Source organism: Apium graveolens, chromosome 11 (assembly GCF_009905375.1).
Source record: "Apium graveolens cultivar Ventura chromosome 11, ASM990537v1, whole genome shotgun sequence".
NCBI classification, from domain to species: Eukaryota; Viridiplantae; Streptophyta; class Magnoliopsida; order Apiales; family Apiaceae; genus Apium; species Apium graveolens.
Genome location: NC_133657.1, coordinates 3,329,689 through 3,354,393, shown reverse-complemented (window position 1 = coordinate 3,354,393; position 24,705 = coordinate 3,329,689). Strand labels below are relative to the sequence as shown.

Here is a 24,705-nt window from a genome sequence, read left to right as displayed (position 1 = left end):
ACAGTAGCCCATTTGTTAGAACAGGCTGCTTGTTCTATGACAGATCAGATGGAGTGGTTGGATACTGCTCCTGATTTTATCCTATGTAATTTGTTTTCTGACGAGATTTAATATATGCAAGTGCATTTTTTTCAAAAAAAATGTCACTGGTGCACTCCACTGAAAATAGTTTGATAAATATTTTGGGCACTTTAAAATTCTGGTGGTTATTTTGGCAATTATTATTTAAATATGATTATTTGGGTTTTTCACCCTTTTTACTTTTAGTTTTTTTTTTGAAATGGCCCTTTTTAGTTTTATTTAGTTGTTTTGAATTTGATTGTTATAAATATTATTTTTAATTTTTTCTAAATTTAATTAAATAATATATATTTTATTTAACATAAAAAATAACTATTCGATAGAAACACATTAATGTATGACATAAAAATAAATGTCATATACTAAAATAAAAAGAAATTACTAATTGTAAATGTTTCTTCTTGTTGTCCTTGCGGGCCTGCGGCAGAATGAAATCAATTTTTTTTTGCAGTAAACTGTTTATACTTTTTCATTTCTGATCTTTAACGTTCCTGGTTATATTAACTATATTCGAATCAACCAATTTGACTTAAAATTGGTGGATTTAGTAGATACATATTTTATATCATTTACTAAATATATTAAGTATAAATGTACTTTACATCCTCTTATTTTGTTTCAAAAATAAATGTGTATCAAGAGTATTGAAAACTCAGCATGCACCCCTCTACTTCAACGGTCAATTCACCTTTGGATGTTTATAATTAAAAAGGTGAGGGGTAAAATGGGAATTTCAGTAAAATATTAATTAAACTAAATTTTTTATTTCCCAGATTATATTAAAAACTAAATTTTATTATTATAACTATAAAATAATAACTTTAAATTTTTTGAATATTATTTAGTTGAGTTTCGAATTTTAATTGTATTATTAAGGCCAAAAGTTATGTAATTCTACCAAATTTAAATTCAAAATAACTTTTTACATTTTTTAATTTATATACTTAATTTAAATCTAATTGTTTCATTTTTAACTCTTTGACGTTGTTATTATTTTAATGTGCATTTAATAAAAATATTTTGATCAGAGTTAATATTTAATATAAAATAAATCATTTTTATTAATATTTTTACTTATATTTTAAATTCTAACTAAATTTATTTATATTTTAAAATGAAATTACTATTTTACCCTTTATTATTTTAATTATAATCTTCAAAATGGTGCATACGAGATACGACTCACTAAGTTGAAGTCGAGGGGTGTAAGCGGTGACTTTACAAAGTCAACTGATGACTTGTCAAACAACTCCCTCATTCTCTTCACTTAATTCTTACAAGCAAAGCATACACTTGCCTCCCCACATAGACATAGCATACAGACCAAGGTAAGCTCTAGTTTCATTTGTTGTCTTTTTTATTATATCATTTCCATTCATATCTGATTTCTTGTACACTTTCCATATTATAGCATTACATTTGTTGTTACTCTATGTGTTCTTCATTTGTTTTTCCTTCAGCTAGTTAATTATACAGAACCCATGTTTAAGATCAATGACCCAACATGTATGTGATCTTTGAGTTTATTTCTTTGATTGTTACTTTAATTATGCTATTTCTTGGTGTTCTTGTATCCAAACTTAAGAGTTGAGACATTAATTAGTTTTATCCAATTGCCAGTTTTTTAGTATGATCAAATTGTTCTCATATTCTAAACAGATTCATTTTAGGAGCTCGTGTTTAAGCTGATTTATTTGATTGCTTCTTTGAGTAGGTTTTGGTATGCTTAGTGGTCTTAGAACTTTCAATTCCTACTTATTTTTTCTTGAAAACCCCATTCCGGAGAAAATGAATACATTTACACAATTTTATCTAAGATAAGTAGAATACATTACTGCCTTACTGCAAGTACGATTATACGGGAGGCAAATGCACAAAAACTGGGGATGCAAAGTCCCAGAACAACGAGATATTTTAATCCACACATGCTGAGAATTGAATCAAAGACATCTTTATGGCCATAGTCTTGACTTGGTTTCTAAGACCTTAATTTCCTTAAACCTCATTTTAGGCTTTTTATCCAATTTTGAAATAGTTCATGAGATAAAGTTTACGTTTTTCCTGTACCCTTCTAGTCCATATGACTAACTGACTCTTTGACTGAATTGGCAGCACTTTGACCAATTAAAAGTCATATACAGGTTTAATTTAGGATGCATAAAAAGAAGAATAATAATTTAGAAAAAGGAAGAGGAGAAGAAGATTTCTGATTTTCAAGATCACGAAACAATAATGTTTCTATATGTTTGACTATACAAGCTTGTAACATTCGCTACTTCTAGGCTTTAGCGCTCATCTAATTTGTAATTTCTCAATTCATAGGCACTTGCTAGCCTTTGCACATCTAAAGTTTATAAATGTAGGTGCAACCACTAATACTATTTATTAATATGCATTGATGTTGGTCTTGATTATGCATTTTGTGTGCATGATTTTTTCTACCATTAAGTTATAGGCTGTCTATTTGGGTTTTATTGGGAGAAGGGGGGCTTTTTTCATTTAGACCTGGTCATAGTTTGATAGTTTTGTAGGAGATTGAAAACATCATTACCATCCTAATATTCTTGAATTAGGCCCTGTGTAAAAGTTAAGTTACTAGAGCTCTTCTTTATTCTGTTTGGCAGCTGCAGTATACATTCTCTAATGTAGTTTCTATCACTTTGTTTAACGAACTTGTGCTGTTTCAGTAAATAACTCTGTAGCTTTTAGCCCTTGTATCTTTGGTTTTAAAACATCAACGAAAATTATTCTTTAGCAATGATTTAAGATTCAGTTTTGTTTCTTGCAACGTTGAACATGGAACCTAATCTTAAACTTTGCACAAGTCCCTGATTTTTTTAGCTGACTATGCAGGGTGCTACCTGGTATCTTCTGAGGAGATTTTGTTGCAAGAATTATGGCCAAACATCATCCTGATTTGGTAATGTGTCGCAAACAACCTGGCATTGCTATTGGACGACTTTGTGAGAAGGATGATGGGAAGTGTGTAATATGTGATTCATATGTGCGTCCATGCACACTTGTGCGGGTTTGTGATGAATGCAACTATGGTTCTTTCCAAGGTCGCTGTGTTATCTGTGGCGGAGTTGGAATTTCTGATGCATATTACTGCAAGGAGTGCACACAGCAAGAGAAAGATCGGGATGGGTGTCCGAAGATTGTGAATTTGGGGAGTGCAAAGACGGATCTTTTCTACGAACGTAAAAAATATGGTTTCAAAAAACGATGATAAAGTTATCTGCAAACGTCTACCAAGAAAGTCTATGTTCCCTGAATTCTTGCTCCTCCATTGCTTTGCACCCATTCAATTCAACATAAGACAACGTTTAGGTCACTTCACTGCTTGTAATCAGAATGTCTTATTTCAATTCATGTGTAATTGAGTACCTTAGAGGAGATTTGTGCCTTTGTGGTGGATTAATGCATTGAGCTATGATCGAGAAAAAAGGGTAACATTTATGCTTTTGATTACCTGCTCACTGGTCATGAATAATTCATTGGAAAAATAATGCATTTTTGTTGGCTTGTTACTCTCCATGAATAATTATTTTTGAATTTTGATTTTTTTTTTTTGGTTTCGTGAGAATAGTTTGAAATGAATTTTTTTCTTTGACAAACGTGATGAACTAAAATGAAGTCTACAGTCTATTTATTCAACAGAAGCTACTTTTTTGCGTCAATTATGTTCTTGCCATTTTTTCATAATTTTTTAACAAAAAATTGACAAATTCACATTTATTTAGATAAATATTATTTTAAACATGTTATCCTTATTAAGTTATTGTTTTCCACGAACAAAACCAACAAAATTAGATTAATAATTGAATAATAGAATAAAAAGGATTAAAATTAGATAAGGACTAGGAATTAAAATTGAATTAGACTTTAAAATTTTAGGGATCCAATTCTAATATGGATAACTTGTAGGTTAAGATATAGAGTTGTGTCTCGTTATAAATACACCATATTCGTCTTCCTCATCTTAATTAATAAAATTCGTAGGGCTTTATTCACATAAATCAGTAATCTTGTAAATTTCGTAGAAAATTCATCGTAAGTTGGAATTCAGTGATCCTGGACTTTTCTGAAAGGTATTTTCGTTCTCTACAACTTTCGTGTTTCGTGTTTTTCAAGATAACATCGTTTAGAGGGTCAAATAGGCCATATTCAGATCTGGTCAGATTTTGAGGTAAGTACTTTTTGACTTTTATTTTTGGAAAAATTTTGATACTCTGATTTTCGAATTTCGTATAATATATAAGAATTCTGTTTTAAACTGTATAAGAAATAAGATACAAGAATCTTTTGAAACCCAGTCTCTATGTTTTCGAATCCGTTCGTAATTTATGCTATAGTTCCGGAATTAGTCTTAGATACCCTTATTAGGCGCACAAGTGTGCAATTTTAGATACCTATTAAGGGCGTATAATTATTGAATTTTAGATGCCGACCAATGGCAAAGTGTGGTATACGAGAATAAGAATAAGAATTAGATGTCGGCTACTGGCAAAGTGTGGTCGTAGATCAAGACTGTCGTATTTATAAGAATTATCGTTTCGTTATGTTTTACTCTGTTCTGATCTGTTATAAATATCTGCTCTCTTCTATTTTAAATTCTGAATTTTAAAATATAAAATTTTGGGTTGAATTTATTTTAGAAATTGTTTTTACAAAATTATTATTGTTTTGAGAAAAATTGTTTTATTAAAAACACCCATTGTTTTGCGGTTAAATAGTTAGTCAATCTGTACTTGCTGGGTTTTGTAGCGAGTTGGATAGCATTGGAGTTCGATAACCATAGGTTTGACGTAGATTGACTTTTGGACTTCTGATAGCTGCGCGTTTGTTAGCTGCGCGTTTCTAATAGTGACCTTTTTAATTGAATTTCAATTATTAATTGAATTTTGTATTAGTTTTGATTTAGAATTAATAGTCCGTGATGTTGCACCTACGAAGTCCCTTTATATTCGGCTTATAATCATTTGTATTCATTCTCTAATGTCTTGGCTTTTGTTACTTTTGTTTAACGAAGTTATGCATTGCTGTTTTACAAGTAAAAAAAATACTTAATCTTGTAACTTACCCGTATTGTCTTTTTTTGGAAGTGATGTTTTTAGATATTTAGTTTCTTGATGTGGCAAGTAATTAAAGTTTGTGTTTTTGTTCCTAAAAGCATTGATTACTATAAACTTTGTTTTGTTGTCCCTGATTTTTCGTTCTGACTAAGCAGGCTGAACCTGAACCTGGTTATTTCTGAAGAGTTCTTGTTGCGAGAAGTATGGCGAAACATCATCCTGATTTGATAATGTGTCGAAAGCAGCCAGGGATTGCTATCGGACGTCTCTGTGAAAAATGTGATGGGAAGTGTGTAGTATGTGATTCATATGTGCGTCCATGCACACTTGTGCGGGTCTGTGATGAATGCAACTACGGGTCCTTCCAAGGCCGATGTGTTATCTGTGGTGGAGTTGGAATTTCGGATGCTTATTACTGCAAGGAATGTACACAGCAAGAGAAAGATCGGGATGGGTGTCCCAAGATTGTGAATTTGGGGAGTGCAAAGACGGATCTTTTCTATGAACGTAAAAAATATGGTTTTAAAAAACGATGATGAAGTGATATGCAACTGTTTATTAAGAATGTACTGGTATTAGCTCCATTTCTGAATATACATTTGAAATTATGAACCGTGAGACAGACACTATATTATTTGTTATACACTACTAGTTGGTTTCAGTTAAACTCTCTTGGAAAACCAATTATGTATTTTAAATTTCTTTAGTACTATGTTGCCGTCATTTTGTTTCATATGTCATCCCAAGTTTGATTCTGGTTTTTCATCATGTAGTTTGTTGTTTTGATGGACTGTTCTTCTGTTGGATTTCATCTTGTACCAGGTATTAGGTTCTTCTACAAGAAGCATATTCAAAATTTCAAAAGTTTAAAATTATCTGACAACTATTATCTGGAGAGTATGAAGTGTTCAAACATTCCTCAGGAGTGCCTCATTCTGAAGCCTTACCCATCAACCGGTATTTCCTCCAAACTGTTCTTCGAGACTCTAGAGTGTTTGAACATATCCGAGGATCCTCATTAACTGCTAAAGCAATCCAGGTCTCTGGTTCAATACTAGCATAGTTGGCAGGTGAGATGTACTAGAGAAGGTTTTTATGCATGAGCTTTTCAGAGAAGAGGTTGTTTAGTTCCACATGCCCTATAGCACCAAAATTGATATGATAAACCACAATTTTGGAGATTTATTAGTTTGTTTAATGGTTATATAATAACAATAACACAACAGTGAAATGAGAAAGAATGTTGTCATCAATTTTCCAAATCTTGATCTTCCTCACATCACTAGTCTCACAATACAACCATATTGTGATTATTTTTGTTTCAAATTGGGGACGGTCACTCTGTCTCACTTGATCAGTCAGCTTGTGAAAGACTCATTTTGCAAGTTGTCCGCCTCGTCTCTCCTTTAAATCCAAGTCGCTTGATTGAGTCAAGTTCAACTTTGTGACACATTGGCTAATCGGAGATTAGGTAGGCCCGTAAAATGGATTTTGATGTTATAATAGAAGTTGCATCTGAATACTTGTTGTAAAATACCACAGAATGTGTTCATTTTAGAGGCTATCTCTCCCCAGAATCTGGATTGTGTTAATGTGATCCTGTGAAACTGAATAATAATTAATAAATCAGTTTCTGTTCATTCTCTGAGTACTGAGCTTGGCATAATTCACCCTTCTCTGCTTTTCTTCTAATTTCATGTTTCTTGTTGTCCTTGCTGCAGAATGAAATCAATTTTTTTGCCGTAAACTGTTTATACTTTTTCATTTCTGATCTTTAACGTTCCTGGTTATCTTAACTATATTCAAATCCACCAATTTGACTTAAAATTGGTGGATTTAGTAGATACATATTTTATATCATTTACTAAATATATTATTAGAAACACTGTCATATAAGTAGTATTCTATTAGCAGACTTGAACAAGACAATTACAAGGAAATGAATATTCTAGCAGTAGACTTTACCAAGTCAAACTGATGACTTGTATAACAACCCCTCATTCTCTTCACTTATTTCTTACAAGCAAAGCATACACTTGCCTCCCCACAGACCAAGGTAAGCTCTAGTTTCATTTGTTGTCCTGTTTTATCATCCCTCCATTCATATCTGATTTCTTGGGGTTCTTGTATTCAAACTTAAGAGTTGAGACATTAATTAGTTTTATCCAATTGCCAGTTTTTTAGTATGATCATATTGTTCTCTTATTCTAAACAGATTCATTTTAGGAGCTCGTGTTTAAGCTGATTTATTTGATTGCTTCTTTGAGTAGGTTTGGGTATGCTTAGTGGTCTTAGAACTTTCAATTCCTACTTATTTTTTCTTGAAAACCCCATTCCGGAGAAAATGAATACATTTACACAATTTTATCTACGATTAGTAGAATACATTACTGCCTTACTGCAAGTACGATTATACGGAAGGCAAATGCACAAAAACTGGGGATGCAAAGTCCCAAAACAACGAGATATTTTAATCCACACACGCTGAGAATTGAATCAAAGACCTTAATTTCCTTAAACCTCATTTTAGGCTTTTATCCAATTTTGAAATAGTTAAAGAGATAAATTTTATGTTTTCCCTGTCCCCCTTCTAGTCCATATACTGTTTGGTTTACAAAATAATGATACATTGTCCCAGAGAGGTAGGTATAAGCTGCATCTTTCTCTTGTTTTTACAATATTTACGGTGAAGATTAGTATAACTATTCCTTGCCAAAATTTAAGTTGAGCGAAGATAATTTTAAAGGTAAAAAAACCCGCCTCCTTCACTTATCATGGGGGTAGGCGAACTTTGATATAGCAGAACAAATCATAACTCTGGTTTGCTTGTAACTGCTGTCTGTGGTAAAAGTTGGTATACATACTGTATGTTTCCGCGACTAAGGTCTTGTAATGGTATTCACTGCATAGTCATGAGTCATAATATATATTCTACATGTCTGAAGGACAAGTATCACTGGTTTCCTTTGAGTAATATGTATGGTGATCCAATCTTTGAAAATCAGAAAATTCATGAAAATGTTTTCTTTGTCCGGAGAAACTTATATTAGGCATTCACAATTTAAGAATCATTAAGGTCAATGTGCCAGTTGCCTTATTATTTTACTACCCAGCTGTTTTCTCCTTGCTAATATTAGTTTTGCCATTACCATCACTCTTATACTATTTGGGCTACGATGTTTATTCTTATTTTTCCTAATACAAGAAGGTACAAGTTATAACGAGGATATGAAAGTTTAACAGTTTTATTTTAAGTGTTACATGAAGTATAAGTAAAATCACTTGCTGACATATTTTTCTAATAGTTTACTTGGCGTTACAGGGTATTAATAGATTGTAGGACAGATTATTAGATTACTGGTGTAATGCCTTGCTTTAATACCTGTTTTGGGAAAAAAGTATCTTGCCGTTTAGAGCAACCAATCGATGTTGAGGAAGGTACATGGCTTTCTGTCCCTGCAGTATTATTATGTTTCTCAGCTACCAAACTTTGAGAATGTTATTTTGAAAATGTTTAGGAACTAGTAGAGAAGAAAATTCATTCTACCATGTCATATAGACTCCGTTCACATCTCATGAATGATAGCAACACTTTTCTTTTGTTCACCGATGTAAGCACTAAACATTTTCAAGTTTTGGCTGACTTCTGTGGAAAATCACTTTATAAATCCAGAGGTTTCAAGAATTCAGAACATCAAACTATATCCGTACAAGGAGCTTCAAATTGCCACTTCTTACTTCAATGCAGCTAACAAGATTGGGGAGGGAGGGTTTGGTTCTGTGTACAAGGTATACGCGCATTACATGGATCATGTATATATAAATTCTCTAAAACCATACATTGTAACCGTATATATTTTGTTTTATGTGTAACTTGTCAGGGGAAGCTAAAAGATGGCACATTAGTAGCTATAAAGGTACTATCTGCAGAATCAAGACAGGGGGTGAGGGAGTTTTTGACAGAGTTGGTTACTATTTCAGATATAGAGCATGAAAATCTTGTTGAGATTTATGGATGTTGTGTGGAAGGAGTACATAGAATTCTGGTCTATGGCTACCTTGAGAATAATAGCCTTGCTCAAACTCTTCTGGGTATCTTGCTATCTAATTTCGATCTAAAATGTTTAGAATATTGTTATCGTAGAAGTTAATGGCAGGCTTTTGCACCTCCAGGTGATGGCCATTGTACCATTGAATTCAGCTGGAAAAGGAGAACAGAAATTTGCATAGGGATTGCACGTGGTCTAGCTTATCTTCATGAGGATATTCAGCCTCGTATTGTTCACAGAGATATTAAAGCCAGTAATATTCTCCTGGACAAAAATCTTACTGCCAAGATATCTGATTTTGGTATTGCGAAGCTTCTTCCAGCCCATCTATCGCATATTACCACTCAAGTTGCCGGGACTTTGTAAGTTTATGAATTCCACTTTGTAGTCTAGCTGATGAATAGAATTCTTATTGACTTATTGTCTCTCTTTTGTGATATTAAAGACCCCTTATTGTTTTCAAAATGAGCTATTCGTAGAACTGATGCTTTAGAGAATTTGTTTAGTTTGACATGCCTGAGTCACCATTAGTGTCTAGCAAATTTGTTCCACTATAGGGGTTTGATTTTGATCCTTATAAGATTACTTTAGTTACTTTGTATCAATTTCTTAAGGCGGAGTTCCTGCATAAACACTACTATCGTCTTAAAGTTCTAACATAGTATATCTCCTTTATTGGCTGTTAAGTTGATACCCTTTCTCACTATATAAGCATCATTGTGCCTTCTTATAGGATAATTTTGAGTTAGTTTACCAAATCTATTTTCGTTCTACATATTGTTCCGTAAATAACAGGATCGACACCCCCTTCCTTTACTATACTACTGATTGTAAAGAGGTTAACAATGTCATATGTGCTGTAGAGGCTATCTAGCCCCGGAGTATGCAACACGAGGCCGGCTGACCAGAAAGGCGGATGTTTATAGTCTTGGTATTTTGATTTTGGAAATTGTTTGTGGAAGACGCAACAGAGACAGTCGGTTACCTTCTAAACAAAAGTTTCTTCTTGAAATGGTACACAATTTTTGATTCAGTAACTTTTTATAAATTTTCCCGATGAATTATAGTATTGATTTCTCAGATGAGCAGAAAATGGTCCATTTTCCTCATGGTTACAACCTAGCTCAGAGGTGAAATGTCATTTGTATGATTCATCATCTCAGAATTATAAGCTCAGCAACTAAGCTATCTCAAAACTTATGAATTCGAAGCAAACAAGATAGTGAATTCTCAATTTTTCTAAAGTTAGTTGGTGGCATAGTTTTGGTTAGACCTGGGGGTGGCCTGACTATAGGCGAGTAAGACTTGCGCCTAAGACCCGTACACTTAAGGACCCCAAAATTTTAAGTCCTTTAAATAAATATATATATATATGAATTTGCATGATATATGTATGTTAGGGTCCCATAAACTGATTTCACTAGGGCCCCTAGAATCTTAGGACCGGCCCTGGACCTAGCCTTCCCTTCTTGTTTTCCATCTGGTATTTTGTTATAGAACCTGGTTCGCTTTTATTAGACGAGTAAGTATATGTAGATTTGATTAGATTCTGTAATGCCATTTGGTAATGCAGAAAAGTCTCTCCCCCCTTCCCTCTCTCAAAACCTCAAAGGTATTTGTTTTTTCAGGCATGGGAACTATATCAAGAACGGGATATCACGGGACTGGTGGATGCATCCTTAAATGGGAACTTTAGTGTAAATGAAGCTAGCAGATATATAAAAATTGCTTTTCTTTGCACACAAGACGATCCAAAGTCTCGGCCATCAATGTCAACTATAGTAAATATGTTAAAAGGTGACATTGATGTGGAAGAGATAAAGATCTCAAAACCAGGCCTACTTTCCGAGCTGCCAAGAAAATATAGAAGTAGCCAAAATGAATCATCTACTGGGTTGGGGAATCCGGTTGATGCGTTCTTATCAGTCAACGAAACAATGTCCTATGGCACCATAACGTTCACCAACATAGAAGATCGAAGGAGTTGAACGTTTTGGGGAAATGGGTTGGGGAATCTGTTATTTTGGATGTAGTTTTTAAGTTGCATTTAGAGTACTTAAACATGTATGAAGGCCAAGTACCTAGAAAATGTAGTTGAGAACTAATAGTTGTGCCTATATTGAAATTTCATTAGCTGATTACATGACTATGGCAAGTAGGCTTCATATGCATCAGACTAACTACTATTGGCAGAGTTGTTTTCTGCTCCATTACAATGTAAATCATTTGCTATATATGGATTTCTTGATATGTAGAAGAGGAGAACAGTCCACTCCTCTACATTCTTCAGATCTGTATATGGTGTTCATGTGTAGTTATAGGTCGAAACTGTGGCTGTTATAAGAAAATCGGATGCTTGTTTCGCCTACAGATAGTGTGTTCCGTGCATTCTAAAACCTTAAGATGGTATAGCGAGGTTCGAACAAGAGCCTTAACTGAACTCTAATATCATGTTTCTAATATCATGTTAAGTAACACGTCGCTCTAAAATCTTAAGGTATTAGGGAAAGAGCCTTAACTGAACTCTAATATCATGTTTCTAATATCATGTTAAGTAACACGTCGCTCTAAAATCTTAAGGTATTAGAGGAAGACCCGAACAGGATCCTATACTATTTAACAACATTATAATGTAATTAAGTTAATAATAATATTTTAATTGATATGTGAAAAACTGAAAACGAACACATTATAGCATTTTTTTTTTTGAAAATAGCATTAATTTATTATTGAAACGTGTATCACGAGAGAATTAACACACCTTGTTACTACTTGGCCCCTCTTCTCTGTTCTATCTTTTTTGAGGGGTCCGAATGTCTCACGGAAGGGGCCTTTCTAACAATTTTAACGAGTGATATTAAGATTCTTTTACCTCTATTGAAGGAAAATAAAGCAAAGGCACGAGAACATTTCCATGCCTAAAGTAAAGTGAACATAGTACGGTTCAATTTGCAGCACAAAAGGAAAGTAAAGCCAAGGCACCAGAATCTTTCCACAACTGAACTGAAGTGAACTAAAGCCAGGGCACAAGTGTATTTGCTCGATCGACACGAGAGAATAAGACCACTTGACAAGAAGGACTTGAGCAGCACAAGAAAGAAAGAAACATGTCGTTTGTGGTTCCAACTTGGGTTCTTTGGCTGCAAGCTGCCTACAGTCTGTGGACTTTTCTGAGGAATGCCAAGTTCTTTCGCATACCATTCATTAGCATCAGCATGCTGTGGCATGGCTATGACCGTACCTGGTTTAAGCAAAGAAAGTTTTTACTGTTGGACGGTAAGAGCAGAGAGGGAGGTGGTGATTGGCAGGACTACGACAATCAACAAGAGAAAGACTCACACTCATTCTCCATTGAACATAATTATGACATGAAGTTTCAGCTCAACAACAAGAAGTACAGATTTTGTGCCTCGTTTGAAACCGGAAAGCCTCTCAAGTTCCTTCATTTTGCAAAGAATTATCATCTAGCCACCGAGGACATTGTTCTGATGGGAAAATACCATCTGGTTAAAGCCGTCAAGCCAGAATCCATGTTGAAGTATATCCTAATGGGAGGAACCATTAAGACCTGTGAGGAGTATTGTGTTGTTGATCATACCAGCTCTGAGCTCCTGAATGATAACTTCATGAGAATCTTGTCCATCTTTCCCTTGATCTTGCAGGCTAAAGGATTCGATCAATTCTCCACATTGGTAAGTGCAATATTTGTGGTGATCGACATTTTCTCGTATTATTTCAATTTTGTTTGGCAAGGCTGTAAAGCTGTTACATTCCAAAACACAAAGCTTTTCTTGGGAATGTTCAGTGTCAAGTACAGAGTGTTCATGCATGAGCTTCTCAGCACAGGCAGTGATTCATTCATGTTCTGTGATGATTCCGTGAAAAAATCATACTATAAAAGAGTGGACAAATTTATGGTTGTTAGGGGCTGTGAGATTCCTTTGGAAGCCACCACTGCTTCTCTGCCAGAAGACGAAGACGCTAATTTGCCTGATCATCAAGAAATCAAGATGAATCTGAATACTTTTGCTCTGCAGTTTGAAAATTATGACGGGTTCTATAACATCACTATAACAGACAGTAACAATTATAGGGAGACGAGGATGTTCTTACCGTCGAGTCTGACAAGGAAAATCATAAAATATTTGAAGTATTGTAAAGAGACAAATAATTACCCTTTCCGCGATCTTTCCCCGTACTCAGTCCATGTGGTAAATCCAATCAAGGCAATGGTCGATGGGGTCTTTGAATGGGTTTTAACTGTCCAATTAAGACAGGAAGTTCGCTTGTTTTTCCATTGACTCCAACATTTCAAGGGTTCATTTCCTCAAACCAGATTTGAAGTAGATTTGATGTTGTCAATCGTAGCGAAACGTATCGTACGATTGAGGGGGAGTGTTGAAAAGTACAAGATCCTGTTCGGACTTTCCTCTACCATCTTAAGATTTTAGATGGACTGGTTACTTAACAGTCTGATGATGGACTTCGACTGTTCATACTTAATTTCTCACATCTCCTTGTGTTAAGTTTTTAATAAGTTGTTTGCTTGTTTATCCTTCTCACTGTAGTATTTGTTGGCTCTGTCTGGATCTTAATATTACTCCATGTTTTTCATTCAACAGTTCATGTTTGTAAGGCTATGTAGCCTATTATCTTTCATTAATAAAGCAAGTGTTTTTGAATTAAATCTAAGCTCTTGGTCTCTTACATTTTTGGCATCAGAACCAGGTTCTGAAGGTAAATAGGAACTGCAATGGAAAAAGAAGGAAACATTTTTTTTTTTTGCCAAATTTAAATCAGATTTCATTAATAACTTGAAAGAGATTCAATCGGGACAAACCCCCAACTGATCATGCAACAAGGTTGAAAAACAAATAGAGCTAAATAATTAGCCGTTTTGTTTCTGGATTGCTTAACAAACTGAATACAAATATTCTGAAAATTAAAAATAAAGGTAATGGTTTCCCGGGCAATCCAGGATGCATCTCCCCCGAAAATAGCAGCTTCACAATTGACCCTCACATTAATTCGATTGATAGTGCAATGTTCAGAGGACTCAGTTGCAACAACTGAGTTTAGAGGCCTCATCTTATGAACAAATATTTTTTGTGAGAGATAAGCACATGTGATTTTCACCACCGTTCCAAGCGCACCCCAGCTATCTACCTGCCGGACACCAGCTATAGACCTGCCGAAAGTGTTGTTAATGCGAGATATCCAGATCTCCCAATGCACCATCAAATTCATTTTCAACACAACCATCACATTGCACAAAGCGAGACACATCGCATAAAGCGAGACAATCATACACAAATAATAACTTAAACTGAACAATGCGAAAAAAACCCAAAATTCAAAAATCTCAGAATTAACAACAAATTGTAATATGTTGTTAGGCGAGAGATTTTGAATCCAAAAACTGAATTTTATTATAAAATCCAAACTCTTACCTTAGTAGATCTGAAAACTAAAGTGAAGAACTGTAATGGATTTTTCGAGTTTTGTGAAACAAATCTCGATTTTATTGAGGAAAAGGTAAATAAAAGGAGAAGATGAAGATGAATATGGAGGTAGAGATGGGTAGAAAGGGTGAAAAAGGAGGTTGGACGGCTAGGGTTAGGATGAGGTGAATACATGACGGCCGACTCTCATGCGAGAGAGAAAGGGTTTACTTTTGTATGTCTTTTAGAAGGAAACAATTTTACTTGACTCGGTATTCTAAAATTGGAAGGTGAATACCAGCAACACTAGAGTATGTTAATGGACAACTTATGACATAAACATGAACTTGCATCTCTTATCTCTTTAGGTAGGAACAGTTTCAGTAGCTTTCCTTGACATTAACATAGAAGGTGGCTACTACTAGTACTAGCTAACGGAGTGACCGTAGTATCAAACATGCTGTATAACTTGTCCCTCCATCCTGGGTGCATGTCACAGCGGCATTGACATGTCAAGATGGGCGTTATAACAAAAATTTGGTATTGGATAATCTCGGGTCAAATACGAATCAACTGGAATTAAATTGGGGCAAAAAGATGAAAAATTAGGTCTACGCGCTCTAGGGGTGGGACGCGTCCAATATTAGGTGAAGTGAGTAATATAAGTCATTTGAAAGTAAGATGTAATGGGGGCACCCGCAGAGTGAGGACGCGCCCCAGGGTTGGACGCGCTCTCATTAGATGAAATGCACGATATGGATTATCTATGTGTTTGGATTACAATACAAGGGAGAATGTGTGCATTCCACAGGGTGAGGACGCGTCCTAATCTAGAGAGATGCATGCTTTTGGATTCATTTGGATAGTTGGGCTCGTACTTACCTAGGACAAGGCAAACAAAAACAAATTCAGGACAAGGCAAGGATGGAAGGAGTTATGGAGGATTATTTTCACTAACATATTTGCTATAGGTACTCTTTGAAGAATTTTCTCCTTGAGTCGGATTGGTGTGTGCTTTGAGAGCTCTGTTCTTGTATTCAACGAGTGTTCTCGTTGGAGAACTTTGGAGTCATCCTGCACTTTGCACCCAAGAGTTTGAGATCACCTGTCTTGCTATCTGGTGGGTTATCCTCATTCGGGGGACAGAGACGCGTCTGGTATTTGGGGTGAACCGTGCATATACCCGCGTTTGTAACTCAAGGGAGATAGCTATAGCGGAATGTTATCCTTGCGCAGGGAGATGCATTATCTGTGAAGTCCTGCGATTACAAACGAGCATTGGGCCTTCGCGGTTGGGCCTCATAGTTGGACATTCTTAAAGCTAGCTGAAGATGAATTCTTGAAGGACTTCTACCGTGCCTAGGAATAAGAAGTCTAAGCCTATTAGATTTCTTGTTCTCCAAGAACTACGTGAGTTTGATTCCCTATAAATAGGGATACGTAGTCAAATTGTAAGGGGTCAGAAGCGAGAGCCATAAGGAGCCATCACCAACACTAACCAATCTCAGCCCCCAATTCATCACCACCACCACACTCCGCTCACTTTTCAGGCAAAGAATCACCATCGTAGATCTTGATTCCGGCGACGAATCTCAAACTTTGTTGATACCAAATTCCTCCGTCAACAATAGGCATGACGTCAATTAGTTAGACATGTCTTTTCATAATTTGACATATTTTTTACTCTTTTTTATTATTTTTTAATAATTATTTTAATATTAGAAATATCCAAAAATAACAAATATAATTCTAAAATATTTACATATATTTGAATATTTAGAAAATTACCAATGTAAATAAGTATTATGATGATATTCTGTTGTCACTATCAACTAAGTTTAATTTTGTATTCAAGTTTACAATATATTAGTATAACAATTATGTTTTAAACAGATATGTTTTCCGGTAGTCTCGTGACAGGTACCCGACTCTACGCGGGTTGAAAGACAAATTTAGCCAATTTTATAGTATAAAATTAACAAACATGATTAATTTCTGAAAAGTTGGCCAACTTTAAGAGATGAGATACCTAAATTTCAATGGAGTATCTCATTAAAATACCCAACTATATTTTATATAAATTAGAATACCTAACTGATATGGAATATTCAATCGGCTCAAATTAATTATTTTTTTCAAAATAACTACTTTTGTTATTTTTTTAAAAAATAATTTATTTTTGTTATTTTTTCCTTCACATACAGGCAAATCTAGGAATTAAATTCCGAGAGTGCACCGACTGTATTTGGAGGACACGGGAGACCGAGTGCCCCTAGCTTAATTTATTCTTTTGTTGATTTGAGCGAAAACTTTAATTTGTACATGATCCAAAATTGTGGCCTGTGGGCTTCGGGTGTCAATAATGCGGTCTGTGGACCCAAAAAATAACACCCCCAATTTTAACAAATTCTAGGGTTAGGGTTCCTCATTAATTTCACTCCAATTTTAATCAAATTCCCCCAATTTTCGCACCAATGGATCTAACAAAGAAGCGAAAGCTCGAAGATAACGGTCTTCTCCAACCAATCTTCGATCTCTCCATCGCCGACGTTCGCAAAATCATCTCTTCCTTCACTTCTGACCAGCTCCTCGACATCGTTCAAAACGCCGCCGTTCGCCACCTCGACGTTCTCGACGCCGTCCGGTCAGTCGCCGATCAGGACATATCGCAACGCAAACTCTTCATTCGAGGCCTCGGATGGGACACAACGAATGAGAATCTCGCTGCGATGTTTTCGACTTACGGCGAGCTCGATGAAGCTGTTGTTATATTAGATAAAGCTACTGGTAAGAGTAAAGGTTTTGGCTTTTTGACTTATAAGCATATTGATGGTGCAATTCGGGCTTTGAAAGAGCCTAGTAAGAAAATTGATGGTAGAATGACTGTTACTAATTTAGCGTCGGCTGGACCGGGTGGCGGTCCGGTTATGCAGCATCCTGTTGATGTTTCGAATAGGAAGATTTATGTAGGGAATGTTCCGTATGAGATGCCTGCGGATAGGTTGTTAGGGTTTTTTTTGTCGTATGGGGAGGTGGAGGAAGGGCCGTTAGGGTTTGATAAGGTTACGGGGAAGAGTAAGGGGTTTGCGTTGTTTGTGTATAAGAGTGAGGAGGGGGCCAAGGCCGCATTGGTTGATCCGGTTAAGAATATTGATGGTGTTCAGTTGAATTGTAAGTTGGCGAATGAGGGGAAGAAGAAGGGAGGCGGGAGTGGTGGTGGTCAGAGTGATGTACAGGGGAATGGAGTTGGGGCGCAGCAAGCGGGTGTGGTCCAGGGTTCGGGTGTGGTGCAGGGTTCGGGTGCGGTGGGGCAGTATGGGGGCGTAGGTGGAGTGACTGGTTATGGTGGTGTGGCGTATCCAGGAGGATTGCTGGGGCCTTTGGGACAAGTTCAGCATCCTCAGAATCCATCGTTTTCTGGTGGAGTGGGTGTTGGAGGTCCTGGTTATTCGTCAGTACCTGGTCAAGTACCTACTTCGATGGGTTATAATGGTGGGTATGGTGCTGTTGCTGGTGTTGGCGCTCCCTATAGTAGCTCGCAGTTTGTTGGCCCTGGTGCTACAGGGTATGGAGGATTAGGTGGTGCAGCTACCAGATTAGGTGCTGGGGTTGGAGGATTAGGTGCTGGGGTTGGGGGATTAGGTGGTGCTGCTTCAGGTGGAGGATTGGGTGTCGGTGCTGCTGGCCTTAGTGGAGCTGTTTCTGGTCTGGGTGGGTCTGCTGGCTTAGGCGGGCCTAGTCGTATGTCATTACTGTATGGAATGCAGCAGAATTCAGCCGGAATAGCTGCAGGAGCTTACTCTGACAGTGCACATTACAGTTTGTCTGGTGGCTCTGCGTATCAGAACCAAAATAACCAGACGACAGGGGCATCTCCAGCAGCTAGAGGGCCATACAGTGGAATGTACCCTCCTCGATATTGAGGTAAATTCTTTCTTTTACTTAACAATATTGTGATTCTTATGTCTTTGGTAGTGCCTTTTACTTCTTGTTATTTGTTGTGAAATAGCCTTTTTGCTGTACAGATTACTAACATTGGTATATCTTCTTTGTTATGGTTTCTCAGCCCCAACTTTATGTGGAAATGGTTTCTATAGTTATGCTATTAGATTTTTTTATTTTGTTGATGTGAACATGATAGATTTGTCTTTATAACAGTCGTGTCTTTTCTTGTGCATGCTAATGTTTGGTCCTTATACTTTAATGTGACTTGCTTTCTTTGCTTTTCTGAGTGATGAACTAGTAGGTCTTTGGCAGTGCCTATTATTATTGTTTTCATGCTAGGTTCATTTAGCTTGTCCAGTATGTGTCACTTTGGTATGGTGTAGTGCATTTTAAAACTTGTAAAGGGTTTGGGAAGCTCAAGCTACATTAATGCATCTGCGTGTCTGTTGTGGTACTTACTATTTCCTCACACATTAATGCATTTGCGTGTCCTTCTATTTCCTAATATAGAAGTACTTCAAATCAACACAAAAGCTTGGGTTGGAATTGCTAATTAATCTTGGATGTGATAATTTTTAATTTTTTAGCCAGATAAACAATAGTTGCAATCTTATATTAGATGGAATTTTTTGATATCTTGGAAACTGCTTGTGTGTATTTCTCTGCATAGGCATGAATTTTCCCCACTTTTGACTGTGCTTTGTTTGCTCTAGATATGCAGTTATTATCAGAATGTTTGTTTCAACTCGGGATACATCTGCATGAATGTGTTTGTTTCAATCTTCAATTGGACTATGCTTTATGTGCATAAATGTTCTATGAGCTTTATCATCGTCAATGCGTTGAATTTATGTCAAATGCTATTTGTTTGCATTGGTTGGGTGATGAAGGAACTGAAGTTGAATTTTTATATATGTTATAAGTTAGTTTACATGTATTTAGTTTAGCGAGAATTAAAATTTTCTTTTATATGTTTTAAATATGGACTAGTAGTTAATTAATTATTTAGGTTATTTTAAGTAAGCCCGAATGTTTATGGGCCTTAGTCTATTAGGTTATTTAATTAAGAATTCTATTCCCTATATAAGCATTGTGATCCCTGCATATTACTACTAGACTTGATTATCAGAATTATTGGGTCTCTTTCGTGGATTGCAATCCATAAATCTTTCTCCCTTCTGCGGTAGGGGAACCCTTGGGGTAGTGGGTGTTCTGCGGTTCATCCACCCAAGTTCTATCTTATTATTATATTTATGTCATATATACATCTTCTAAATCCGGTCTTGCATCAATCTAGGCCTTTTTTAAGGTGAGTTATTCCGTGTTAAGGTTTCATTCCAAGATCTCATGTCAAGAATAATTTCCAATAGATGGTTTATTTGCTATTTTTACTATAAATTAGCGCTCTATAATATGCCCAGTCTGACTGTTTTCCGTTTTAGGAAGACAGGTATTTAATGGTCATAACAATAATAAATATGTGACTGGTAGATAAATCATTACGATGAATGAATGCATTTCTACATTTTGCTGTAGTACTACTTGTTTTTTCTCTTGTGTTTTGACCTTATTGATTTGTTATGAATTAGATTATGGCATGTTCTCAATTCCAACATGAAAGACTGAAAGTGATGTTTGCTAATGTTTTTTTATTGGCTGATTTTTTTTATTTGGACGGGTTCATTTTGCATTTCAGTGAATGATGGATTTGAGTGAATACATGTTTGATTCAGGTGTATGACAGCTTCGTTGGGCGCAGTTGATCTTATTGGTCCGGCTGATTGCATGAATGCAGACAATATGTGCTCTGGCTTGATGAATGTCCTTGTGTGTTCTTTGGTTTCATCTGCACTTTATGATGTGCTTGTCTTCTTTTAGTTGCTTGCTTAAATGACTAGGTAGACTGGTTTACATACTTTCTTTATAGTAAACTCTATGCAGAGTAATATGTTTGGAATAAGTAAGAACTCTTTTACCAGGGTTTGATGGCAGTGGCTCTGTTTCAGCATATTTGTTAGTGGCTAGTGTTTACGATTATCAGATTATAGTTTGGTCCTTTGCTGTGTGACTGTTGTTATGGTTCCTACTATTGATAAGAGTGTCAGACTTGAAATTTTGTATTATACTTTGTGGGAATTTTTTTTTTGTATGATATTGTGTGTGCATTTATTTGCATTTGTTTCTTTTGGTATTTCAGCGACTTGCATTTATTCTACGTTTTTTATCTCTTATTTTGGAAAATTATGAGATAACTTTCATGATTTTGGGGAGCTGGGCGTTTAAGCAGATATGTAAATGATATTAGGCAGCCAAATATGGAGTACTCGAGTTTTTATATATGCATAAATTTTATAAAGTTTTATAACTATTGACATACTTCTGAAAGTCATTAAACTTTTCTGTTTGTTTGCCATCTAATTTCAGCATTGCCACTACTTCACTTTTTGGTTAAATTGTTGCTCTTTGTGGTGTTTCTGGTAGCTGCCTTATTTATAAGAGGAATCTCATACTAACTTGTAATTGTTTATCATTAGGTTTTCGTTCTAGTCTAATGTGTTTACTTTTGTTTTCATATATCATTTTCTGCATAAATTCTCATATTATATAATCGTTTCCACTTCAGCACGCAAATTACGAGATTCTTTTGTGGTGAGGAGACTGATTTATTGCCCCACTGTTGTTTCAAGTCCAAACATTCCTCTAAATACACATCCACATGCACATACACGTGTCTAGTGTTTACCCTAGTTCTTTGTGCTGGAAAGTTCAAATTCGATCATTACTCTTGTGTTGAATCTTATCAATGAGTTGATTGCTAGGATTTTAAGTTGAATTTGCTCGTCATGTTTTTTCTAAAGCAAATTGCTCAGCATGTTGGATGTATCTCATTTGGACAATTTTGTCTTTGCTTGCCTGTACCCTGAAGAGTCCACTCTGTGTGTGCTGCGCTTGTATTCATTATGTGATTCATATTGATATTGCATTTTAAAGCATCTATGTATGCTTTCTTAAATAAACCTAAATCTATCTCTCTCACTCTCTATATGGATAACTATGGTTAAGAGTGGGGTCCTGGCATTGATTTTGAAGAAGTTTATGAACTTTTGGGCATGTCTCGGGTATTGATGGCAAACGGGTTTAAGCAAAAACCAACCCGACCCTTTTTTTTTGCCTTACCGAACACGAACCCAGGAAAAACCCAAAACACTAAATTCAAACCCGAACCCATTGAGTTTTGGTCGGGTTTGGGTTTAGCCGGAACCCGAAACTCAGTACTACCCCCAAAATCCGTGTTATATCACCTTTGATTGTGTTAGTTTAAATCCCTCATTTTTTAAAAGATGTGATACTGAAGTAGATCATCCCCCCAATTTCCAACTTTATACAACCTTGCTACTGCCGTCGACCGCGACTCTGATGGCCAAGCTTTTTTACTCATCCCCTAAATGGTAATTTGGTACAATTGTTGTTTATTTACTAATATAGAAGATGAATCGAAGGACATATCAGAAATTGAACTTACTATCCAAAAATGATGAATCAAAGAAAGAAGATGAGGATTGGCTGATTGTTTAGGCACCGCCGCACCGAGCTGTAGTGTTACTACTAGGGTTGGTAATTTGACACTTTTGAGCGACTCAGAGAAGACTAGAAATTAGTCAATATAGAATTGAAGATAGTAATATATTAGTAACATATTATACACTATTTGATACATAAATATAAATATGTATTATATATAGATAATGTATTATAAATAAATATTTTATTTTATACATTTTAATACGGGTTTTGGGTCTGGATTAGGGTTCGAGTCGTACATATTCGGGTTTCGGGTCGGGTTCGAAAGAGTAAGGCCAAAAACCAAACCTGGCCCAAAAGTAGTTCGGGTTTAAATATCAAACCCGAATGGGTTCGGTAAAATCCAATCGGGTCGATACGGATCGGGTATCCGTCGGATCGGTACAAATTGCTAGCCCTAGTCTTGGGAAGTGAGGCGTGCACACAAATATTTTTCTAGACGGTTCTACGTGCCTGTATGTCTGTTATGTGTTAACAATGTGGAGCAGTGATTTCCCGTAGTCTCTGTATCGGAACTCTTTACTTGCTGATATAAGGGTGACTGGATTGGTCAGGCAGCTTGCACTATCCATTTATGTCACTACAATAGCATGTGCCGAAAGTTTTGGTGACAGTTGTGGAAAGGGAAGGAAACTCTGCTTATTGAATTCGTTGGTATCCCTATTATATGCTTACTCTGCTATAATTCGTTGGGATCCTTGAGCAGAGTTTCTTCATATGGATATAATAATTCTTGATTGTAGTATGTGCTATAATTCATTGCGGTTTCTCCCCTCCGGTCAAAGTTTCAGGGTAATCTTCATATGGATATAAAAATTCTCAACTTTTTGAGGAATTTTGCTTTAGATTCGTTTTTTGATCAGCTCATTTGTTTCCGTATCTTCTTGTTGATTAGTTTGTCTTCGTTGTGGGGAACTGTGGCAGCTTATCGGTAGTGTCGATGAGCGATGGGTTCTTTGAGGCATCCATGGTTGTAAAAACATTTTTTAGATCTACTTTTTTCATGGGTTTGTCAAGATTTTCTTGGTTATTCTTGTTTAATGTACTAGCTGTATACATATATTTTTTTTCGGGAAATTTGATTGATGGAAAATCGACGCCACTTGTGATTCCATGGTGATCAGTCCCTCGCATTGTATATATTATGATCTTCAGATTACTTTATGTTTCTCAGTGTTTGAGTGCAGTTGTGATTTTCCTTTCATGTAATATTTTGCGTCATGTAAATTTCACTCTTAATTTTGTGGATCGGTAAATATTTTACGTTCTTGTTTGTATCACTGACAAAGTGATTCGAAACAATATAGTTTAATTTCTGAAAAAAAACATGATACCCCTCCCCACCTGATGTACCGAAATGTATATATCCAGCTACCCGGGGTAGGGGTGAGCAAACAAAAACCGAAAAATCGGACCGAAAAATTGAAAAATCGCACCGAAAAAAATCGTAACCGAACCGAACCGACCGGACGGTTTGGTAACGGTTACGGTTTTGGTTTTATCCTTAAAACCGAACCGAAAAACCGAACCGCTAATATTATTTTAAAATATTTAATATATATTTATTTACTTATCTATTTTATACAAATATGAGTATATGATACTTGCCAAATTTATATAAGAATTTTAAAAACCTTTTATTGTTGGGCCTGTAGGTAGATGGATTATAATAGTCATTTACTTGCACTTGGACTTGTTGATAGTCATTCATCAAGTCATTTATATTATAGTTCTATTAATTCCTCAAGACCTCGCATGTGATGCAAATTATGCAATCCTGCTTTATGGAATTTTTTCTTTGGACAATTTGTATCAAGTAATTGCAATCAATTCTTCTGCCGTTCACAATGAAATATGTTTAAAAGATGAAGTTATGAAACAAATCCACTGTTGTAGTTAGAGGTGCAAGTAAAAAGAGAGTGGTTTTGTATGAACTGAGCTGAGCCTAATTTTTATTTAAATGAAATAAGCTAAGCCAAGATTTATAACCGAGCCGAAAGCGATAGCGATGTTCAAGTTTATAAACAATCTACCTCAAAGTGTAATTTATAATTTTGTCTTGAAATCAAATACTAGTCTTATACACACACACTCACAGTTTAAATTTATTTTTTAAGTTATATCATTTTATTTTTTAAGTCGAGCTTTAGAAATATATCTATATCTATTTTTATTTTAAATTATTGAGACAGTCGTAAGTTTAGAAATTGTAAATTATATTTTAAATTGTTGATGTCGAAATTTTATTATTTTTTGATGTTTTACATAAATTTCGTTAATTTAAATTATAAGTTATTTAATAGTGTTTATGAAAATGTGAAGAATCGGAGATAAATAGATTTTGATAACAATGTTTGATATTTTACTTTGAAAAAACTAAGCGTTAAATTTAGAAAAATAAACAAAATTTGTAAATAATTAAATATTAATAAATGATGAAAAAACTATACTAATAAAAATATTTAATTGATTGGTAATAATTTATTAATTGTAATATATATAAATTTTATCGGAGATAGAGTCGAGTTATCG

The 24,705-nt window shown here is 35.4% G+C and overlaps 4 protein-coding genes across 7 annotated transcripts; all 4 read left to right on the top strand.

Annotated features, from left to right (window-relative positions):
• The first annotated feature begins 1,270 nt into the window (after nucleotides 1-1,270).
• LOC141695081 (PHD finger-like domain-containing protein 5A) lies at nucleotides 1,271-3,611 on the top strand. Its single transcript, XM_074499324.1, has 2 exons — nucleotides 1,271-1,409; nucleotides 2,935-3,611. Exon 2 carries the CDS (start codon nucleotides 2,978-2,980, stop codon nucleotides 3,308-3,310), a length of 333 nt encoding a protein of 110 aa, XP_074355425.1. The 5' UTR covers nucleotides 1,271-1,409; nucleotides 2,935-2,977; the 3' UTR covers nucleotides 3,311-3,611.
• A 479-nt stretch (nucleotides 3,612-4,090) lies between these two features.
• On the top strand, nucleotides 4,091-6,108 carry LOC141698487 (PHD finger-like domain-containing protein 5A). The gene is made up of 2 exons (XM_074503195.1): nucleotides 4,091-4,270; nucleotides 5,312-6,108. Exon 2 carries the CDS (start codon nucleotides 5,360-5,362, stop codon nucleotides 5,690-5,692), a length of 333 nt encoding a protein of 110 aa, XP_074359296.1. The 5' UTR covers nucleotides 4,091-4,270; nucleotides 5,312-5,359; the 3' UTR covers nucleotides 5,693-6,108.
• A 983-nt stretch (nucleotides 6,109-7,091) lies between these two features.
• LOC141698519 (cold-responsive protein kinase 1-like) lies at nucleotides 7,092-11,415 on the top strand. 2 transcript variants are annotated; one of them, XM_074503224.1, is made up of 7 exons: nucleotides 7,092-7,212; nucleotides 8,479-8,594; nucleotides 8,830-8,945; nucleotides 9,038-9,248; nucleotides 9,330-9,567; nucleotides 10,069-10,219; nucleotides 10,834-11,415. In XM_074503224.1, the coding sequence occupies exons 2-7, from the start codon at nucleotides 8,522-8,524 to the stop codon at nucleotides 11,191-11,193; spliced, it is 1,149 nt and encodes a 382-aa protein (XP_074359325.1). In that variant the 5' UTR covers nucleotides 7,092-7,212; nucleotides 8,479-8,521; the 3' UTR covers nucleotides 11,194-11,415. The 2 variants fall into 2 exon arrangements, with proteins under 2 accessions (XP_074359325.1, XP_074359326.1); XM_074503225.1 differs by lacking the exon at nucleotides 7,092-7,212 and having other exon boundaries at nucleotides 7,280-8,594.
• Nucleotides 11,416-16,964: 5,549 nt separating this feature from the next.
• Nucleotides 16,965-23,287, top strand: LOC141697874 (uncharacterized). Of its 3 annotated transcripts, none has more exons than XM_074502432.1 (2): nucleotides 16,965-18,570; nucleotides 23,069-23,287. In XM_074502432.1, exon 1 carries the CDS (start codon nucleotides 17,121-17,123, stop codon nucleotides 18,567-18,569), a length of 1,449 nt encoding a protein of 482 aa, XP_074358533.1. In that variant the 5' UTR covers nucleotides 16,965-17,120; the 3' UTR covers nucleotide 18,570; nucleotides 23,069-23,287. The 3 variants fall into 3 exon arrangements, with proteins under 3 accessions (XP_074358533.1, XP_074358532.1, XP_074358531.1); XM_074502431.1 differs by lacking the exon at nucleotides 23,069-23,287 and adding an exon at nucleotides 20,288-20,774; XM_074502430.1 differs by lacking the exon at nucleotides 23,069-23,287 and adding an exon at nucleotides 20,325-20,774 and having other exon boundaries at nucleotides 16,966-18,570.
• The last annotated feature ends 1,418 nt before the right edge of the window (nucleotides 23,288-24,705 follow it).